Source organism: Elephas maximus, chromosome 6 (genome assembly GCF_024166365.1).
Source record: "Elephas maximus indicus isolate mEleMax1 chromosome 6, mEleMax1 primary haplotype, whole genome shotgun sequence".
In the NCBI taxonomy this organism is placed as follows: Eukaryota; Metazoa; Chordata; class Mammalia; order Proboscidea; family Elephantidae; genus Elephas; species Elephas maximus.
The window spans coordinates 138,454,530-138,474,931 of NC_064824.1; the positions used below are offsets into that span (position 1 = coordinate 138,454,530).

Here is a 20,402-nt window from a genome sequence, read left to right on the forward strand (position 1 = left end):
CCTTTCTGTCTACCACACACAGGCCCTGGCTGGGAGGTGTGTGCTGGTGGCCAGGAGACACCTGGAAACCACTAAGATCCAAGCTACTGGGGATTCGGGGAAAACCGGGAGATCTAGGCAGGCCTGAGGTGCAGGAGAGAGAAGACTTTCTGTGGTACAACCAACAACCATCAGGTAGGGTATTCTTGGAATTCAAATTAAATCCATCCCACCTCATTTTAAGTCTCCTTCCTCAAACGGTGTCATTACTACAGTTTAGAAGAGGGTTACTCGCTCTCCTCCACCAAACAACTTTCCATGTTCTTATAAAATTTAAATTGATCTTTGGCCCTTACTTTCCTATTCTTTAATCTTTCTTTTTCTTACTTGTCATTTTTTACTTCTTCCTCTGGGGTTTCTCTTCTCCGTGTTGACCTCATTTTTACTTATTAGTTTCATCCAGACATTGATCTGCCAATGTTTCAATGCTTGTAAAGAGCGCTAAGCTTGGAATTAAGAGGCAATTATTTTTGTCTTAAGGCTGCAAAAATTAACTGTGCCACCTGGGGCCTCAGTTTACCCATCTTCGAAATTAGGAAGTTGAAATAATCCACCTCTAAGGTCTCTTCTAGCTCCAGCAACCAAATTACTGAGTCAGTTCAAGGATAACAGCTTTATTCCATTATATAAAATATACTAATAGAGCAAATAATTAGTTTATTACAATATGTGCAAAGGTAATATATAGTGTGTATGGATTAACAAAAAGCTACTGTAGTGGTGATGTACTCAAGTTACTCACTAGTTGTCACATTAAAATGTCTTCTAACCATCGAATTTTAAATTGGGCAATTAGCGCTGATTCGATGAAGTGTCCAACTTAGAAAGATTGTTGAGTATGTGAAGAGCAAACGTGGGTTACATACAAACTTTACGTAAGCTAAGAAAAAATGACAGGTTCTGGAAACAGCTGTCCTGGGCAACCAGCCTGGTATCCAGCCTGCTATAGGCACGATTGAACATATGCAGAGGCTAATGAGCTCCTGGCGTCAGCTCGACACCGCTCATTCTAAGAGTCTTCTCCTTGGGCGTCTGCAGACATGTGATGGTGAGTCTTCTCCCTGGAAAGTTGGGGCCATCTCCCTCCCTGAGAGAGACTCAAGGATGGTTCTTCAGGAAGGCATTACTTTTTCTTTTTCTCCTTTTTCTTTTTTCCTTTATCCTTTTCCTTTTCTGCTTCACCTCCTGTCAGGGCCAAAGCTCGCTTTTTACCCAGAGGAGTTTTGGCATACCAGTCCTGAAATAAAACAGATGTTCAGGAAAATATGAAGATGACCTGGATTCACTGGAATAGTCTTAAAAATAAAAAAATAAGCCTGTTAGGAAGGAAGGGCAGGCTGCCACTGCGCTTTGGGCATTTAATACGTGTTTAATACAGACTTTTGGCCAATGGGTTTTCCATATGCATTTCTGCATGATCTGAAACGTCTGCTCAAGGAGTTAACAGCTTCAGAGAATCACAGGCCAAATCTAACTAACGATCCTTCCCAGCTAAGCCCCCTATTTTCCTGGTGATCTTTCTCTGTCCTGAGGGTGTGGGGTTTCTTGGTAATGTGAACGGCCTCTAGAAGCTGGGCTGGTGACTATGCGTGAGTCACTGAAGGGGGAGACTCTGTTGAAAACATGGCATCAATACTGGAGCCAAAATACCAACAAATAGTGATTGTAACTGGCCCTGTGATGGCATTCATCTCAAACTTTGCACTTTATTTAAAACATAAGAAACATTTCAGTTTATAAACTCTGGAGTGGTAATATTTCACTGAATGACTACACTGCAAGTTATTTATCAATTCCTCAATTTCTTTTTGTTATTATGGACAATGTTATAGTTCACAATATTTATACACTTCCTTGTATACATGTGAATAACATGTACATTGCTCTCTGAATTAGCTGTGAGTGGAAAACTTCAAATGTTTTTGTTTTCTCCCTGCTCTTGGATGCCAGTTTAGCTGGATATAAAATTTTAGGGAGCTGGTTATTTTTCCTCAGTAATGTGCAGATATTATCTGTCTTGTGGCCTATAATGTTGTCAGCAACAACATGAATATTTCAGTTTAGAGCCCTGATGTGTCTGGTTCAGGCTTGGGTTCTGATTTCTTGGGAAACACCTCTGTTGCCTTTGATGTGACTTTCGAGGTTTTAATGATATCACATAATTTTTTTTTAACTTGGTAAAATCTACAGCTGGAATTGAAAATATTGTTTTTCTTCTCACCTTTGCTACAGCAGCAATCAGCAAACTATGGCCAATTGGCCCACTGCCTGTTTTTGCAAATAAAGTTTTATGGGAACCCAGACATACCCATTCTTTCATATATTGTCTATGGGTGCATTTTCACTACAACAAAGTTGACTAGTTTCAACAGAGACTGTCTGGCTCTTGAAACATAAAATATTTACTGCCTGGCCTTTTATGGAAAAAGTCTGCCAGCTCCCTTGTAAACCATTGCTTCAGGGTCACTATTACGACCATTTTTCATCTTCCACTGAGGCGTTAATGGTAAAACCATAAAGGAAACACGGCATTTATACTTGGTGGAAAAACAGTATTTCATAAAGAGACATTTTCCTAATCTTAAGCAGGCACCCAGAGATAATAGGCCTAAATGAGAATTCTAGTTCTTTTTTCTGGTGAGCACACAGCAAATGTCATGGGGGCGTTGGAATACATGGATGGGTTTCTCTCGCTTTGTCTTCCCAGTTGGCCAAGGAAACAACCTCCAGGTCCAGAAAGGGAGCACAACTGTGTTCACTCTGACTTTAGAGGAGAACGGGTAGGGCTTGAGGAGGGCATCAGAGAAGACTAGGGCTCTATCCTGAATCTGCCTCGGAGCAGCCACACATCTGGATAAAGCACACAACTCCCCATGACTTTGTCTCCTTCTGTAAGAGAGGAGATGGAGGAGATGACGTTTCCTCGAGGTCGACACATTCTGTGAACTTTCCAGAAGGTATTAAAAAATCGGCAACCTACATTTTGGAGAATTCTCTTGTGAAGAGAAAGTCATTACGCTTTCTCCGGCAACATACTGAAAAATGAAGTGTACCACGGTAAAGATGGGACAAAACCTGCAGGAACACACGCTATTTAGAGAACGGTTTCCTCTACGTGGAGTTGCTGGGTGGCGCAGATGGTTAACGTGCTCTGCTGCTAACTGAAAGGCTGGAGGTTTGAGTCTACCCAGACGTGCCTCTGAGGAAAGACATGGTGACCTATTTCTGAAAACCCAGCCATCGGAAACCCTGTGGAGCACGGTCCTCTTCTCACACACCTAAGGTTGCCACGTGTTGGAGCCGGAGTTGACGCAATGGCAACTGTTTGTTTGTTTGTTTGTTTCTCTATGCAAAACTGGTTCCATTGTGTGAAAAATGAAGCAAAAGCCAATAAGAACCAAACAAATGGTGGGAAGGGCAATCCAGTGGCTGTTCACTTATAAGGTCAAGGACCATGCTTTACCTAGAAGTTGAAAGACACATGCTTTGCTCCTAAGGTTTGAAAGATTTTGTGATCCAAACATTATTTTCAAGTTTTCAAATTTCACTGTGTCCAGGAGAGTCCAAGGTCATGGCAGCTGGGAGGCTGAAGGGGGGAGGGGTAAGACAAGTATTTGCCGTGAAGATTTGGCCACTGTCAGGGATTGAATATTGTGTCCTGCCAAAATGTGTTAGAATCCTGACCCCTATATCTGTGGACGTGATCCGGTTTGGGAATAGGGTTTTCTGTGTTATGTCAATGAGGCCATGTCAGTGTGGGGTGTGTCCTAACCCTAAAAAAAAACCCTACTCACTGCTAAATGGTGTTAAACGCAGATTGGACAGAAGTGAGTGCAAACGGGAGGGCAGATGCCACATGAAGATTGCCCAGGATCCGAGCAACAGGAGCAGAAAGAGACAAAGACGTTCCCTCAGAGCCCATGGCGAGAGAGCCTTGCCCCAGAACAGGCACCCTGAATTCAGACTTTTGGCCTCCCGAACTGCGAGAAGATCCAATTCTCCTTTTTAAAGCCTGGCACTTGTGGGATTTCTGCTACAGCAGCTCTAGGAGACTAAGCCACCAAGGTGTCTGCTTACCTTGAAGCTCTCCTCTTCTTCTTGGTACACGGGATCCATGCTGGCTATGGCCGTAATGAACTCCACGGCGCTCAGAGGCTTGTGTATCTGCTGCCGGATTCTTCGGTCCGTGAGCACACTTCTGACCACCTGGACGATGTGTCCCTGGGTGAAGCCATCGGTCACCTTTGCAAGGCAACTTATGTTCAAAGCATTTGTCACGACTCCCCCGTTTCGCTGGATGATGTGTTTCCACAAAACTGTTGTGCCCGGGATGGCGGAGAAGACACAAAGAACAGGGGTTAGCGCACAGAAATCAGCATCAGGCTAGCTCCCATGCCAAGTTGCGTCTCATCAAGAAAGGAATCCACAAGAGACCCATTCCACTTCATTTGTAATTCAAATGAGCAGAAAGCTGAGTAACAAAATGCTTTCCCCTCAGTAATTTTCAGCCATAAGACACACATACTGATGACCCTGGGCTCTGTAGGTCCACAAGCCCCTTGCGGATTGACAAGGACAAATTAAATCAGGGTCAGGATCTCTTTAGTGTGGTACTTTGAATAGGTTTACAATCTCTCCAAATTAGAAATCCACATAGGGTGCATGTGTGGGATCTCTGCTAATCAGAATATTGTATTTCCCAAAGAGTCTGGATAAGTAGGCGTCCAACTTATACGCTTTTTAGTTATAAAGTCCACTCCTTACATTATTTTCATATTTGGAATTCAAATGGGGATTCCAATTTCCATTTAACCACGGGGGGTTCATTTCTTTTGGGATGCTCTAGCACACACTGTATTAAATAGAGCAAATTGACCCTCTTCGCTCCCCCCGACAATGGTCAACACACATAGGTTGATAGAAACCACTGGACAGATGTCTGGTTGTCCTTGGGGAGAGCGGGACCTGGGGTGACCGAGGGAGTTCACTTAGAACGCAGGGATGTTGTGAAAATGAATAATGACATTATACCTGATGTTTACTTTTAGAGCTGGACTGACTTCCGCATAGCATTTAAGATCAGACTACATTTAGCGAACCCCACGTCCATTCCCTAAAGAGGGCTCAAAGGCAGTAAGGCGAGGCTCTCTGACTAACAGAATTGCATCCACAAGGTGAGAAAGGACGAAGGGCATTCACAAGGCCATCCACTTCAACCCAGAGGATGGTCTCAGCACAAGGAGGAGCTGGTCGAACACCTCGAAAGCATTTTAACCGCCTTTGACGGATACTTGAAACTTTTTTTGTTTCATGATTTATTTTTGTTGTTGTTAAGAGTATACACAGCAGAATGTACACCAATTGAACAGTTCCTACACGTACAATTCAGTGACATTGCTGGCATTCTTTGAGTTGTGCAACCATTCTCATCCTCCTTTTCTGAGCTGTTCCTCCCCCATTAACATGAACTCATTGCCCCTAAGTTTCCTGTCTAATCTTTCAAGTTGCTGTTGTGAATTTCATCCCACATTGATAGATTTTAAAAGATTACAGTGCTTAAGCTAGACATTCTTTACTAGTTTAGTTAAACTGGTATTTGGTTTTAAGAAGAACATAGGGGATATTTTTGGTTTAAGGTTTAAAGATTATCTCAGGGCAATAGTTTCAGGGGTTCATCCAGCCTCTGTGAATTCCATGGGAATGTGAAATTTTGTTCTGCATTCCCCCCTTTTGATCAAGATTCATCTATAAAATCTTTGATCATGATGTTCAGTAATGGTAGTGAAGCACCATCCAGTTCTTCTGGTCTCATAACAAAGGAGGCAGTTGTTCACGGAGGCAATTAACCACACATCCCAGTTCCTCCTCCTATTCCTGTCTCTCCTTCTTCCTCTGTTGCTCCAGCAAATGGAGACCAATTGTTGTGCCTTAGATGGCTGCTTGCAAGCTTTTAAGACTCCAGGCACTACACAAGGAACTAGGAGGTAGAACAGAAGCACTAAACACAATACAAGGCCAGTTAACTGGGATGTCCCGTGAAACCATGACCCCAAACCTCCAAACCAAGGAACCAAATCCCATGAGGTGTTTGGTTGTACATAAGCAGCCTCAGTAAATACTCATTTTTTTTTTTGTCATTGTTGTAAATATATGTATGACAAAACTTTTGCCAATTCAACTTTTTACAGGTATACAACTTACTGACACCAATTGAAACATATTTTAAAAAATGACCAAGACTAGCATGATCCAAGCCCTGTGAAGTCTGCTAAGGTGTTAATTCTGGGTCTGTTAAATGACTACAGCATCCAAATGCGTTGATACAAAAATTGCTAATAAAACAAAAAGGTCTAATTACTGTAAAGGAATAAAATGGCTCAGGATCTAACTACGAACCACATCAGAGTCTCTTTTTGGGCCATGAGTTACTCCAGCAATTTGCCTCCACTGTCCTGATGCAAACAATTGATTAAGCACTCAGCTGCTGACTAAAAGGTTGGAGGTTTGAGTTCACCAGGAGATGCCCCAGAAGAAAGGCCTGGTGATCTATTTCCAAAAAATCAGCTATTGAAAATTCTATGCCACACACAGTTCTAATCTGACACAAACAGGATCATCATGAGTTGGAGTCGATTTGATGGCAACTAGGTTTCTGGGTCCTCTTTGGTGGTGGTCCTCGGCCCAGTGGGTGAATTGAGTTGCTGGGAAAGGGCAGACTTTACCATGGGGTCTGCAGTTTCTCCGAGAAGCAGAAGATTAGACATCAAGGCTTTGGGGACCTTCTGTGAGGCCAGCAAAGGCAATGGAGGCCTCCAAGTTGGCTCTTAGGTCCTCCAAGAGCAGGTCTAACCCCCTGGATCTGCTCTGCTACCTTGTTGGTGGGTTTATTTGAGCATGAACCCAAAGTAGTCTTGTTTGAAAAATGGGGATGCAGAGACCTACTTTTCAGGGCTGCTGTGAGAAATAAGCACAATAAAATTATTTATATATATACAGCACCTGGAAGAGCATCCTTTTAGAATGTGGCAGGTACTTTATTCTCTGTAGCTGCTATTACTGATGTCACTGTAATTATTACTAGCAGTAGCCCTTCCATTTTGCACTGGTTTCCTAACCCTCATGAAAACATCAATTATAAAAGGTAACATAAAACCAACTACAGAATATTGCAAAGCATATTTGTGGGAAGATGAGATTGTGTAACTTTTGTCGAGTCAGAAAATATAACCGGTGGTCAAACACCACGACCACCACCAGCAGTCGCCACCACCACCAGACAACGCCACCACGTGTGACCAAGCACATTTCTCTCCAGATTTATAACTTCCAAGAAAAGTACAAATGACTTGAACGGTGACTCTGGAAGCCTGTTTTATGGGAGCACCAAGGTGATGGCCCCCACAACTGAAGCCCCAACAGAAACCCCAGGCCTGGGACTTGGCACAGCCTCAGCCTTGGGCACCCTGGGACAAAATCCCTACCTGCAGACGGAGTGGGCCAGTCAGATGCAAGCAGTGAGGGCCAAGAACTCCTCCAACAAACACTCAACTCTCTCGCCCACCTCCCTGTTAAGTCGCAGCCATGAAGGTTCTGGCCCAAATCATCCAGTCTTGCAACATAAGCGATCTCTCTACAGGTAATGATTCATTAGTAACAGAATTAAAAAAACAAACAGCTACCAATACTCTGTTGTAGTATGTGTATTGTGTGTTGACCATGTATATAGTTTGACCATATGTATTGCATACTGACCATGCATATAGCACACTGACCATGTATATAGCATGTTGACCATATGTATAGCATGTTGACCATATATGTATTGCATGTTGACCATGTATATAGCATGTTGACCATGTATATAGCATGTTGACCATATGTACTTCATGTTGACTATGTATATAGCATGTTGACCATATGTATTGTATGCTGACCATGTACGTAGCATGTTGACCATACATATATCACGTTGACCATGTATATTGCATGTTGACTATGTATATAGCACATTTACCATGTATATAGTATGTTGACCATATGTATTGTACATTGATTATGTGTATTGCACATTGACCATGCATATTGCATGTTGACCACGTATATAGCATGTTGACCATGTATATAGCATGTTGGCCATGTATGTAGCATGTTGACCGTGTATACAGCGTGTTGACCATTTAAAACATATGATGCTTGGCCTTCATGTAGAGTCTTGGTCGAGATTCCTCAAAATACATGAATCATTGGTTACTTTTCAAAAGCTCACCAGTTTTTCCCACTGGAAGTGGTGGCAGGGCTCTGGGAAGGCTGTCACAGCCACGTGGAACTTGTCCACTTGCCCACAGTCATCTCAAGATCCAGAGAATGGGAAAGAGAACCAGGCTTGCCTTTCTCTAATGTTTGATGAACTACATTTATTAGCCTTTATTTTTTTTTTTATAAGATTAGCTTCTATTGCTTTTACAAAGCCACCTGCTCACAGGCTCTTGACCTGTAAGTATCCACTTTGGGGCCCAAGAAGGGAGTCCAGGTGTAGTGAGTCATGGCATAGTGGCTAAGTGAAGGCGGGAGCCCCCGGTGAGCGCTGGAGCCACCAGCATGCAGCTAGTCTTTGGCTCATGAGTACAGGTGGAGGACACAAATACACCCCTGCCTTGGGGCTGGACAATGGGTGTGCTGTAAGGACCAGAGGCCGGGAAGTGAGAGCACTGAGGGCAGTAGAGGAATCCCTGGGTGGTTCAAACAGTTAACGCGCTTGCTGATAACCCAAAGGTTGGAGGTCCAAGTCCACCCAGAGGCACCTCAAAAGAAAGAGCTGGTGATCCCTTTCTGAACAATCAGCCAGTGAAAACCCTATGAAGCATAGCTCTGCTCTGACAAATGTGGGGTCGCCATAAGTTGGAGTCAAATGGACAGCAACAGGCCGCGGTGGTGACTAAGACGCTGGAGGTGCTCGCCGAGCCCAGTGCTGTAGTCTACTTTCTTCTTGGATGCAAAAGTCCCTTCACTTCTTCAGACTCGCCTACGTTCTCCTTCCCTTCTTTAGATTGGAAGGAACTAGGTCTTTGATCCCATTCACCTGCTTCTGACATCCCAAATGGATTCTGTCCTGGCTAGCACTCCAGATGACGTAGTATCTTTTCAAGTTTGTTTTTATTTGGGATTTTACAAAAGCACAAGAGGCAGATAATGTGATTTGGACGTGTTTCTGACCCTCTTAAGCCTAGAATTTCAGAAAAACCTTAAGACATAAATTGGACCATTCCAGCAGTCACTGGGCCCAGGGTGGGGGCCTGTGATGAATTGTGTTATTAGTGAGAAAGACCCCAGGGAAGAGGGGCAAGAGGAGGGAAGCATTAGGAACGCTGAGAGAAGGAAGCCCAGAGGGATTTCTGGAGCCTAGATAAGGCATTAATCAGCCTGGGGTGGATTTCCTTTGCAGAGACATTCTGAAGGAATCAGTCTGATTTGGGGGAAAGGAGATAGGTATTGAATTATACCCAGTAAACCTTAAGGACGGTGTATCCCAGGCTGATCCAGCTTTTCTCCTTCCCAGTGTCAGAACCTCATGTGACTTGAGGAATGTGAGAAGTAGGTTGTGGATGTCCCTGCATGCTGTTGGCACCTGACTCTGGCAAACGGGTGGCCCAGCAGCGGCCCGAGTCATGGATTTGCAGCCCATGCTTTGTGGACTGGAAGAGACCATTATTGATCACTGCAAAGACAGGAGCAGGCTTTCTTTAAGATGGATACCCCAGCCGTGGTGGCTATGAAAACTTCAGTATCACCGGAGGAAATGTCAGACAGCATTTACGATGTCAGCGAGAATGGCGGGCTGAAAAAAATCACCCAAGGGCCCTGGGCTCAAGAGAACCGCTTGACGCAGGTTTATCAGATGCCCACAGGGACACACTCTCCTTCCTCCACCACATGACACGGTGAGAGATTCAGGGATCTGTAGCACGATCTGAGTCCTTAGCGATGACTGTTGTTTATCAAATGAACAAACTTGTTCCTGCTGTATATCAGCAGCTTCATTGTTTAAGGGCCTACAGCCCTGTTGGACAATGGAAATCATTCAATTCAAAGTCAAGAATAAAGCTCTATCCCCTTATCACTAATAATACCCTACCTTATTCTGTCGCAGTGGTTAAGCATTTGGCTGCTAACCAAGAGGTCGGCAGTTCAAATCCACCAGGAGCTCCTTGGAAACCCTACGGGGAAGTTCTACTCTGTCCCATAGGGTTGCTATGAGTCGAAACTGACTCAATGACGATGGTTTTTTTCGTTTGTTTGTTTTATTCCACTAAGATAGCTTAAAAAGTATACAATATGGGAGAGAGAGAAAGAAGTAAAAGAAAAATAAAAAGGAGAAAAAGAGAAAGAGGAAGGGGGAAGAGGAAGGAGAAAACAGGGAGGTGGGCAGGTTTCAGAAGACATTCCAGATTAAGGCTGACTGGAAGAAAGGCCTGGTAATCTCCTTCTGAAAACCAGCCAATGAAAACCCTGTGGGTCACAGCAGAATACTGCCTGACACAGTGCTGGGAGATGAGACTGGTTGACCGACGAGGGCGCAGGACTGGGCAATGTTTCATCCTGTGAAGGGGGGGAGGGGAGGGGAGGAAATCCGACCAAAGGGGAACCGAGAGTGATAAGGCTTTGATGAAGCAAAAGTGTATCGTGTGTCTGTGTGTAGTAGAATCCTCTCCACAAACTGACTGTGGCTGAGGCTGCCAGAGCTTACCCATCTCCGTCTTCTCTCCTTCTTGGGCTAGAATATACATTCTTGCCCCTTCAGCCATGGTGGGGCCACGTGACTCATTCTGGCCAATGTAATATGAGTGGAAGAAATGTCGGCCCCTTGTGGAACAGTCCATAAAATCTCCTGTGATATCCTCTAATTTTCTTTCTCTCTTTTTCTTTGATGCTGGCTGGGTGCGAAGGACTCAGTGGAGGGCTCTGAGGCTGTGGAAGATGGAGACACTTCTAGATGGATGGAGAAGTAACTGGATTCAAAGTCTTCTTGTACCTTCCATGTAACATTAATTTGTGAAGCCAGAACCACAATTTATTGAGATAGAAATGAGCAGATATTACACATGCAGTGGCCGACAGTTTAAACACGTAGGAAGTAGAGGGCTGCTCTCTTAGCAAATAAAATTGACCGGTCCTAAAGATCAACTAGATAGGTTCACATCCCCACTCTCTGCTCCATTTTGGTGGTTCTCTTATGTCACCTTGAGGATTAAGGTGTGCCTCATGCAAGCCATGGTATTTTCAACCGCCTTATATGCGTGCGAAAGCTGGACGATGAATAAGGAAGACCAAGGAATTGATGCCTTTGAATTGTGGTGTTGGCAAAGAATATTGAATATACCATGGACTGCCAAAAGAATGACCAAATCTGTCTTGGAAGAGGTACAGCAAGAATGCTCCTTAGAAGCAAGGGTGGCGAAACAGCGTCTTACATACTTTGGACATGTTGTCAGGAGGGATCAGTCCGGGGAGAAGGACGTTGTGCTCGGTAAAGCAGAGGGTCAGCAAAAAAGAGGAAGACCCTCAATGAGATGGATTGACACAGTGGCTGCGACAAGGGGCTCAACGATTGTGAGGACAGCCCAGGACCAGGCAGTGTTCCTTCCGTTGTATATGGGGCTGCTATGAGTCGGAACTGACTGGTCGGCACCTAACAACAACAATAATTGTGACTGGAGAAGGATAAATAGGAACCAATCTGAACTAATCACCTTCAGCACTGTCACCAATGAGAACCACCTTCACCACATTATCACTACCACCAAGACCTCCACCACGACTGTCACCGCGGACTGGACTCACCACGACTACCATCACCTCCGTTACCACCTTGCCACCTCTGCTTCCACTATCACTGCCACCCCGCCCAGTATCACCACCACTACCGTCACGTCTACCATGAACGCCACCATGGCTACCATCATCTCCATTACCGCCAACCTCCCCGTTGTCACCACCATCACCACCATTGCCACTACCATCACCATCGCCATCGCTGACAATGCCATTTATAACCCTGACACCACCATCACCATCTCAATGCTGCATCTACCACCACTACCACCACCACGATGGTGGTTAGATATGGCGCCAAGGATGGCCCCTCAGTGAGCTCCATCCCCTAGAACTCACACCACTGTGTAGCTGGCTGCCCTCGAGCTGGGGCTGGCACTAGAGCGTGGTGAAGGTGACTCTATGTGACTTCTGAGGCTGGCCATAAGAATCCTCCCAGCTTCTCCCTGAGTCTCTTGGGAGGCTGTCTTGGAATTCGGCTGCCATGCTGCGAAAAGCCACAGAAGAGGCCACTGGGAGGCTGTCTGGGCGACAGCCCCAGCTGAGCTTCCAGCTGACGGCTAGCATCAACTGCCAGTCACACGAGTGTGCCATCTTGGACGTCCAGCCCAGCTGATGTCTGGTTGCAACATCATGAGATGCCTCAAGGCAGAACTCTCCAGCTGAGACCAGGCAGCCCTCAGAGCTATGGAAGGGAACAAATAATTTGTTGTTTTAAGCCATTAAGTTTGGGGATGTTGGTTATGCTGCAAGAGAGAACCCTAACGACCACTTGTACCATCACCCGCATCCCCTCCTTTGCTGCCCCTCCACGCCCCAGCCCGCGACCATCACCCATGCTCTCCGGGGAGTCCGGACGGGGCCGGGGGTTCTGCCTGCCACCCCATATAAGGAGCCTTGTTGTATCTTCACAAGGACCTTGTGAAGGACACACTTGTCTTATTTTACAGATGAGAAAACAGAGCCTCCAAGGTTGAGTGGCTTGTTGGGCTCATACAGGTATCAGGTGGCCGAGCCAGTATTCTGACCGGTTCTCTTATCAATTTCACTGCACTGCCTCTGAAGGCCACCTTTTTTGTATCGTTCCCACTTAAAAAGATAATATCAAAAGAAGCGAATTTTGAATCTATCTATCCAGGAAGAAGGAATTGGAAAAACAAGCTCTTGTGTTTAATGTTTATTTTAAACAAGTCAACACGCTACTGGACTATTTTCAGGCTGGAAAAACAAAAAACTGGTGAGAAGAAATACCAACATTCTACTAGAATGATATTTTGAGACTGGAAAACATGCAAACAGCCGATCAACCAACAGACAACCTGGCGAAAAGAAACAGTGCTCCATGAGAAAGACACCTCATGAGCAGCTGCGGATTCCAATCTGCCGTCAAAAGAAAAATTAGCACCACGAGGGTTTCCATCACCTTCAGGGCCAAGACTAATTCCTGTCCAGGTTCCCTTTGTCTTCGGTAAAGTGAAGTATGTTTACAACAGAACAAAGATGTAGCATTTCCCCCGGTGTTGTTGTTGTTGTTGTTAGCTGCCCGTCCAGTCTGCCCCTGCCTCTTGGCGACCCCAGGCAGATGCAAGGAAATGCTGTCTGGTCCTGCACCATCCCCATGACTGGTCTGTTAGGATCCACAGGGTTTTCAGTGGCTGACTTTCGGCAGCAGATCACCAGGCCTTTCTTCCTGGTCCATCTTAGCCTGGAAGCTCCACTGAAGCCTGTTCAGCATCACAGCAACACACAGGCCTCCGCTGACAGTCGGGTGGTGGCTGCGCATGAGATGCACTGGCCAGAGTCGAACCCAGGTCTCCTGCATGGGAGGTGAGAGTTTTAGCACCAAGCCAGCACTGCCGCCATCATTTCGTGTTTACAGCCCTGTGTTTCGTTGTCGGTCCAGGGGCTGACGCCCTCCAGCGCACAGGTTCTACTGACATCACTCACTGGATTCGGGGCGCCCCCCACACACCTGCCAGCAAACCACAGGAGGCCCAGCCTCAGTTACCGCACACGGAAGGGCCGGGGGGTACTTGCCGTATCTGGAAGCATAGTCTGGCCTAGGAACCAAAATAATTTTCTGGTAAACTTTGCAAAAAGATTGAAGCTCTGCGTCGAAAGGCCGCTGTGTCGTCCCCACGATCAGGACTCGATCGTCCGGTTTCAGGAGCTTCAGGATTCTGGGGAGCTGTTTCTTCAGGCGTTTAGGTTCCATCTGGGAGAAAGGGAGAGGAAAAAAAACAAAACAGAACAAAGCAAAGCTAGTTCACACATGGAAAAAAGGACCAAGGGGTACAGAAAATGTACTCTTAGGAGGCAGTGATTGCAAAACTCTGAGGAACACAATTTCTTAAGGTTTGTCCCAGGACACAACTGGGGATGAGCTGGCCATTTGGGGGCTCATTCTTCATTCACCCGGGTGACATTAATGGCTGTCACTCCCCCACCCCCTCATGTCCAGACTTGGAAAGTGGGAAGGCAGGAAGCACCTGATGGAACATTCTGGAACATTCTAGCACCTTGACCTTAAGAATAGGAAACAGCCACAGACTTCCAAGTGGAAGGAAGCTTGCCGGGGACTTATAATTAGTCTGTGGTGCTGCTATTTCCCTCTGGGTTGTTGTGAAGGCAAACTGAAGGCTTCCTTGGCTCACTGTTGTAACAATGAGGCCCTTAAGTCCAAAAAATACCGGGTCACGTAAGGTTGTGAAGCGGATCTGAAAGAGTGTGAACCTGTGTTCTTTCAGAACGGCCTCTGCACTAATGAGGGAGAGGGGCAAGATGTACCAAGGCTTTCTGTTCGGACCCCAGGTGGGATGGCTTCTGGTCCGTGGGGGTCAGATTTGGCCACTTTGCCACCGGCAATGCGCTGGCTTGAAGCCCACTTCAGCGTGGGAAGGAGGACAGGAGGCGATGGGGAGCCGCCAGACACCTCAGCTCACTTTGGGCCATTTTTGCTCCCATTTGGCTCAGGGGCAACGGATCAAGTTGAATGCAAAACATTGAGCCTGGAGCCTTGAAGAATGCTGTCTCCTGGTGCTGGCCCTGGGCACCCTGTAAATTAACCTTTAGCATTGTTCAGCCCTGTGCATCCCTGCAGGCCGGTGCGTGAGAACACCCTTCATGCAGGAAGGGGCCTGGTGTCATCTAGAGAAGGGAACAGGCGTTGGAAGAAAGTCTACCCTCAGGAGTAACAGCGGATGACGGTGGGCATTGGGGGCACAGCCTGGGGGCAGGGGTGACTGAGGACTGAGAGTGATTTGTGGGGCCTTTGGAACAGGGTGAAGCCTGTGCATGAGATCCTGAGGAAGCCCTTTGGTTGAGAGAGTCTCTCACAGGCTCTGGCCCTGGAGTTGGGGGTCAGGACTGGGGCTGGCCAAGTTGCTCTGCACAGGGAGGGAGCAGGTGGTGTTCCTGGACCCCTGGGGTGCCCTGGAGCAGAAAACAGAGAGGGGAGAGACGGGAGGGTGGGGAGGGGAACTATGATCAGGAGGGGGCTTCTTGCCCCCAAGTCTCCTTCCTGGATAAGAATCTATTCCAAGTAAGGACTGCAAAAGGGGGCATACATACACACACTCAAACATACATACATACATACGTGTATACATATGTATCTACGCAAGTAAGCTGATATATAAAACAGATTCACTGAGATATAATTCACATACCAAAAAAAAAAAAAAAAAAAGCCCGTTGCTATTGAGTCAATTCTGACTCATCGTATAATCCTATAAGACAGACAAGAACTGTCCCATAGGGTTTCCTAGACTGTAATCTTTACAGGAGCAATGGCCAGGGCTTTTCTCCTGAGAAGCTGTTGGGTGTATTCAAACTGTCAACCTTTCAGTTAGTAAAAAAACCAAAAAACTCAAACCCGTTGCAGTCAAGTGGATTCTGACTCATAGTGACCCTATAGACAGAGTAGAACTGCTCCATAGGGTTTCCAAGGAATGGCTGGTGGATCTGAACTGCTGACCTTCTGGTTAGCAGCCGAGCTCTTAACCACTGCTCCACCATGGCTCCATTTCATTTAGTAGTCAAGCGCAAACCTTTTTGGTCACCCAGGGACTCTACACCACAAAGTTCACCAATGTAAAATGTGTAGTTCAGTGGCTTTTAGTATATCCATAGACATGTGTAACCACTGGCACCATTAGCAGCAGCCACTTCCGATTTCCCTCCACCCACCCCCTTGAAGACCTAGGCAATCACTAATCTTTTCGTCTCTGAATATTTCCTATAAATATGTGACTGGCTTCTTCCATTTGGTATAATGCTTTCGAGGCTCATCCGTGTTGTAACACGTATCAGGACTTCATTCTATTTGATTGTGGAAAGATACCCACCGTATGGATAGACCACATTTACCCACTGTATGGACAGACCACATTTACCCACTGTATGGATAGACCACATTTACTCACTGTATGGACAGACCACATTTACCCACTGTATGGACAGACCACACTTACCCACCGTATGGACAGACCACATTTTATTTCTCCATTTGCCGGCTGATGAGCATTTGGGTTGTTTGCACTTTTTGGCTATTATGAATAACGCGGCTACGTACATTCATGTACAAGTTTTTGTGTGGACATGTGTTTCCATTTCTCTTGGATATAAATATGGAATTGCAGGCTCATATGGTAACTCTATGTTTAATCTTTTTGTTTTAGCTGTTACTTTTAAGTCTTTGATACATTTTGAGTTGATTTTTTGTGCATGGTGTTGAGGTAGGGGTCCAATGTCATTCTTTTACAGGTGAACATCCAGTGGGCTCAGCACTATTTGTTGAAAAGATTATTCTTTCCTCATAAATGGCCTTGGCACCTTTGTCAAATATCAACTGGCCACAGATACATGAGTTTCTTTATGGACTCTCAGTGATATTCCCTTGATCTATGTCCATCCTTTGGGGTCGTTAGTAGTTGGAATTGACTCCATGGCAAGAACAACAACACAGATGCTGGCACCACACCGCTTTTATCACCGTAATTTTGTGGTAAGTTTTGAAACCAGGAAGTGTGAGTCTTCCAACTTTGTTCATTTTTTTCAAGGTTGTTTTGGCTATTCTGGGTCCCTTGAATTTCCGTATGAAAATTAGGACCAGCTTGTCAATTTCTGCAAAGAAGCCAACTGGAATTTTGATGAGGACTACATTGAATCATAGGTCAGCATGGGGAGTATCATCGTCATAACAATATTAAGTCTTCTGATCCAGGGACATGGGGTATCTCTCCATTTATTTAGGTCTGCTTTCAGTTCTTTGAACAGTGTCTTCTAGTTTTCAGGGTAAAAGTCTTACACTTATTTGGTTAATTTTATTCCTAAGTATTTTTTATTATTTTTGATGCTACTATAAATGAAATTGTTCTTAATTTAATTTTTGGATTGTTCATTGCTTCTGTATAGAAATACAACTGATTTTTAAAAGATTTGGTTAATTTTATTCCTAAGTATTTTTTATTATTTTTGATGCTACTGTAAATGAAATTGTGTTCTTAATTTAATTTTTGGATTGTTCATTGCTTCTGTATAGAAATACAACTGATTTTTAAAAGAGTGATCTTATATTCTACAGCCTTGTTAAACTTGTTTATTGGCCCAAATAGATTTTTAGTATATTCTTCAGGATTTTCTATGTACAAGATCATGCCATCTGCAAATAGATAGTTTTACTTCTTCCTTTTCAGTCTGGATGGCTTTTCCTTCTTTTTCTTGCCTAACTGCCCTGGCTAGAACCTCCGGTACAATGTCGAACAGAGTGATGAGAGCAGAGATTCTTCTCTTATTCCTCACCTTGGGTGAAAAGCTTCAGTCTTTGACCACTGAGCATGATGTCAGCCATGGGTTGTTCATCAGCGACCTTATCAGATTTATTCCTACTTTGTCGATTTTTTTTTTTAATCATGAAAGGGTGTTGAGCTTTGTCAAATGCTTTTTCTGCATTTATTGAGACGATTAGGTGGCATCTGTCCTTTATTCTATTGACACATGTGCTCCATTTATCAATTTTCAGATGATAAACCAACCTTGCATTCCTGGGATAAATTCCATTTGGTCATGGCTTATAATCCTTTCCATAGGTTGCTGGATTCAGTTTAGAGGGGAGTGTTTGTAATGTAACTCACAGCAGAGAAAGAGATGGGGACTCTCATAGTGATTTCATTCCAGTCTTGGCTTTGCTCTGAACTGCTGTGTGGCCCCAGGCAGCTTACTCAACTTCTCTGAACCTTAGTCCCTGCATCTATAGAATGGAGACTGCTCTAGGACTACTTCACTGGGGTGCTGTGAGGATTACACGATGTAATGTGTCTGCCTGGAAAGAAGTAAGTGCTCAATAAATGATAATACAAGTCCAGATGAGAAATCAATATGGGGTTGGCTCTGTGGAAGGATCCCTGGTGGTGCAGTGTGTAAAGTGCTCAGCTGCTAACTGAAAGGTCAGTGGTTCAAACCCACCAGTTGCTCTGCAGGAGAAAGATGGGGCAGTCTGCTTCCATAAAGAGTACAGCCTTGGCAACCCTGTGGGGCAGTTCTACTCTGTCCTGTAGGGTCGCTATGAGTCAGGATCCACTTGACAGCAGTGGGTTTGGGGCTACTCTGTTGCCGTAGTGGTGCAGTGGTTAAGAGCTCAGTTGCTAAACAAAAGGTTGGCAGTTCGAATCCACAAATCACTCCTTGGAAATCCTATGGGGGCGGTTCTACGCTGTCATATAGGGTCACTATGAGTTGGAATTGACTCAATGGTATTGGCTTTGGTTGAGGAGTAAGGTCTTTCTAGCAGAAAAGTAAAAAAACAAAAACGAAAAATTAGAGGCTTCACAATTTGGAGGAACGAGCAAAACTGCCAACAGAGCTCAAAACCTTTGTTTGAAAAGCTGCCACCAACCTCCATTGTGACGGATGCTGTCTGTAACCACTTAGTTCTAAGGAGTCGCCTCTGGGCCCTGCACAATGGAAAAGCTCTCTGCTAAGACCCTGGAAGGAGTCTCCGTGTAGGAATGTCTACACTCGTGCCAGGAAGCAATCCACAGCACTTAGGCGAGGCTTAGAAAACTTGCAACACTTGGGTTTCATTTCACCAGGGTGGACCCATAGTCCTTTCACACAAGGTGGCTGAAAGGTGGTTATAGTGAAAACATTTAAAATAGTCCTTGGAAAATGCAGGAGGGGAAGAAGTCTGGGGTGGTGGGCAGCAAACGAAGAGGGAAAGGAGGAGGGTTGGGTTGGGCCGCATTGAGTTTGAGGCAGCGTGGGGAGGTGTCCAGCGGGGGATTCCAAGTGCATCCGAGTTTCCAAGCCATGAGGTGGTGCCCAAGGAGGGCAAGGGAAGAGAAAAGAAACAGACCCAGGCTGGAACCTCAGGGAGCGCGAGCCCGTGTAAGGGGAGGGTTGATGTACGTGATGCTGGGCGGGTTTCACAGGAGACTCCAAAATAAGACAGACTGGGAAGAAAGGCCTGGCAATTTACTTCTGAAAACCAGTCAATGAAAACCCTATGGATCACAACGGCCTGATCCCATTGTGCATGGGCTGCCACGAGTCAGGGCCGACTTACAGCAGCTACAATAGCAAAAGAAGGCAAAGGAGACAGCAGGAACTGCTGGCAGGTGTCAGCACACCCAGGACAGCGCTGTCATGGAAGCTGAGGGAGGGGAAACTTTTAAGAGATGGTGAACTTGAACCATGCTGAATCCAGCAGAAAGGGAGAGTAAGCGGGCCAAAGCATTCACTGGCAAAATGGAAGTCAAAGAAAAACTTTGAGAGAGCAATTTATATGGCCCGGCGAGGGCAGCAAGCTGATGGTGGGGGGTTGAACCGTGACTGGGGGTGGTGAGAATGAACCGGTCTTTCCAATGGCTTGGCAGAGGGCAAGGCAGAGAGGAGGGTGGCTGGGATGTGTAAAGTGCGAAGGAGAGTCCTTGTGAGGCTGGAGGCTGTGACTGCATGGAGGGAGAGGCCCACCTTGCATAGTCTGGGACCTGCCCCAGCAGCCCAGATGCCATGGTAACAGCGGTACTGCCCTGCCCTCCCTGGGGTGGGAGACGGTTCTCCAACCTGTGTGTCCTGGAAAGGCAGGGACACCTGGACTTAATGAGTCTATTTGGATAACAAATGTTGATCCTGGGCTTTGTCCAGAGCAACGTGGTACAGTCCCATTAGGAGGGGATGGAAATGAAAGGTGAATTCATTCAACCCGGAGCCCCCACACTCGGGCCACCTGGTTCCAGTTGAGAGATGCCCATTATGCACGAGCTCCGGACTCACCCATCACGCCTGCGAACATCCCCACTGTCGCTTGGCAACCTGCACGACGCCTGCCCCAGCCGCTAGGCCTGCCAGCTCCTCACAACTGTATTATCGTTGGCCATTTCAAATTAGTGGCTAGCATCCACACAGCAATTTCAATTTGCTTTTCTGCAGTTAGTGCCACAAAACAACCGCTGCAGCCAGCTTCAACAAAGCAAGCAATTCCCTGGCGGAGGCACTGTTGCGAGGTCAGGGAAGGCTCTCGCTAGATGAAGTCA

General features: G+C 45.8%; 1 protein-coding gene across 4 annotated transcripts in view; it reads right to left on the bottom strand.

Annotated features, from left to right (window-relative positions):
• Positions 1 to 714: 714 nt before the first annotated feature.
• The window catches only part of IQCA1 (IQ motif containing with AAA domain 1), a 167,760-nt gene continuing 148,072 nt past the window's right edge, over positions 715 to 20,402 (bottom strand). For all 4 annotated transcript variants that reach the window (XM_049888514.1, XM_049888516.1, XM_049888515.1 and 1 more), the window contains 3 exons: positions 13,906 to 14,083; positions 4,117 to 4,355; positions 715 to 1,276 (listed from right to left, as the gene is read on the bottom strand). In XM_049888514.1, the coding sequence (XP_049744471.1) occupies positions 1,163 to 1,276; positions 4,117 to 4,355; positions 13,906 to 14,083 (531 nt within the window). In that variant the 3' untranslated portion in view covers positions 715 to 1,162. The remainder of the gene's footprint in view (positions 1,277 to 4,116; positions 4,356 to 13,905; positions 14,084 to 20,402) is intronic.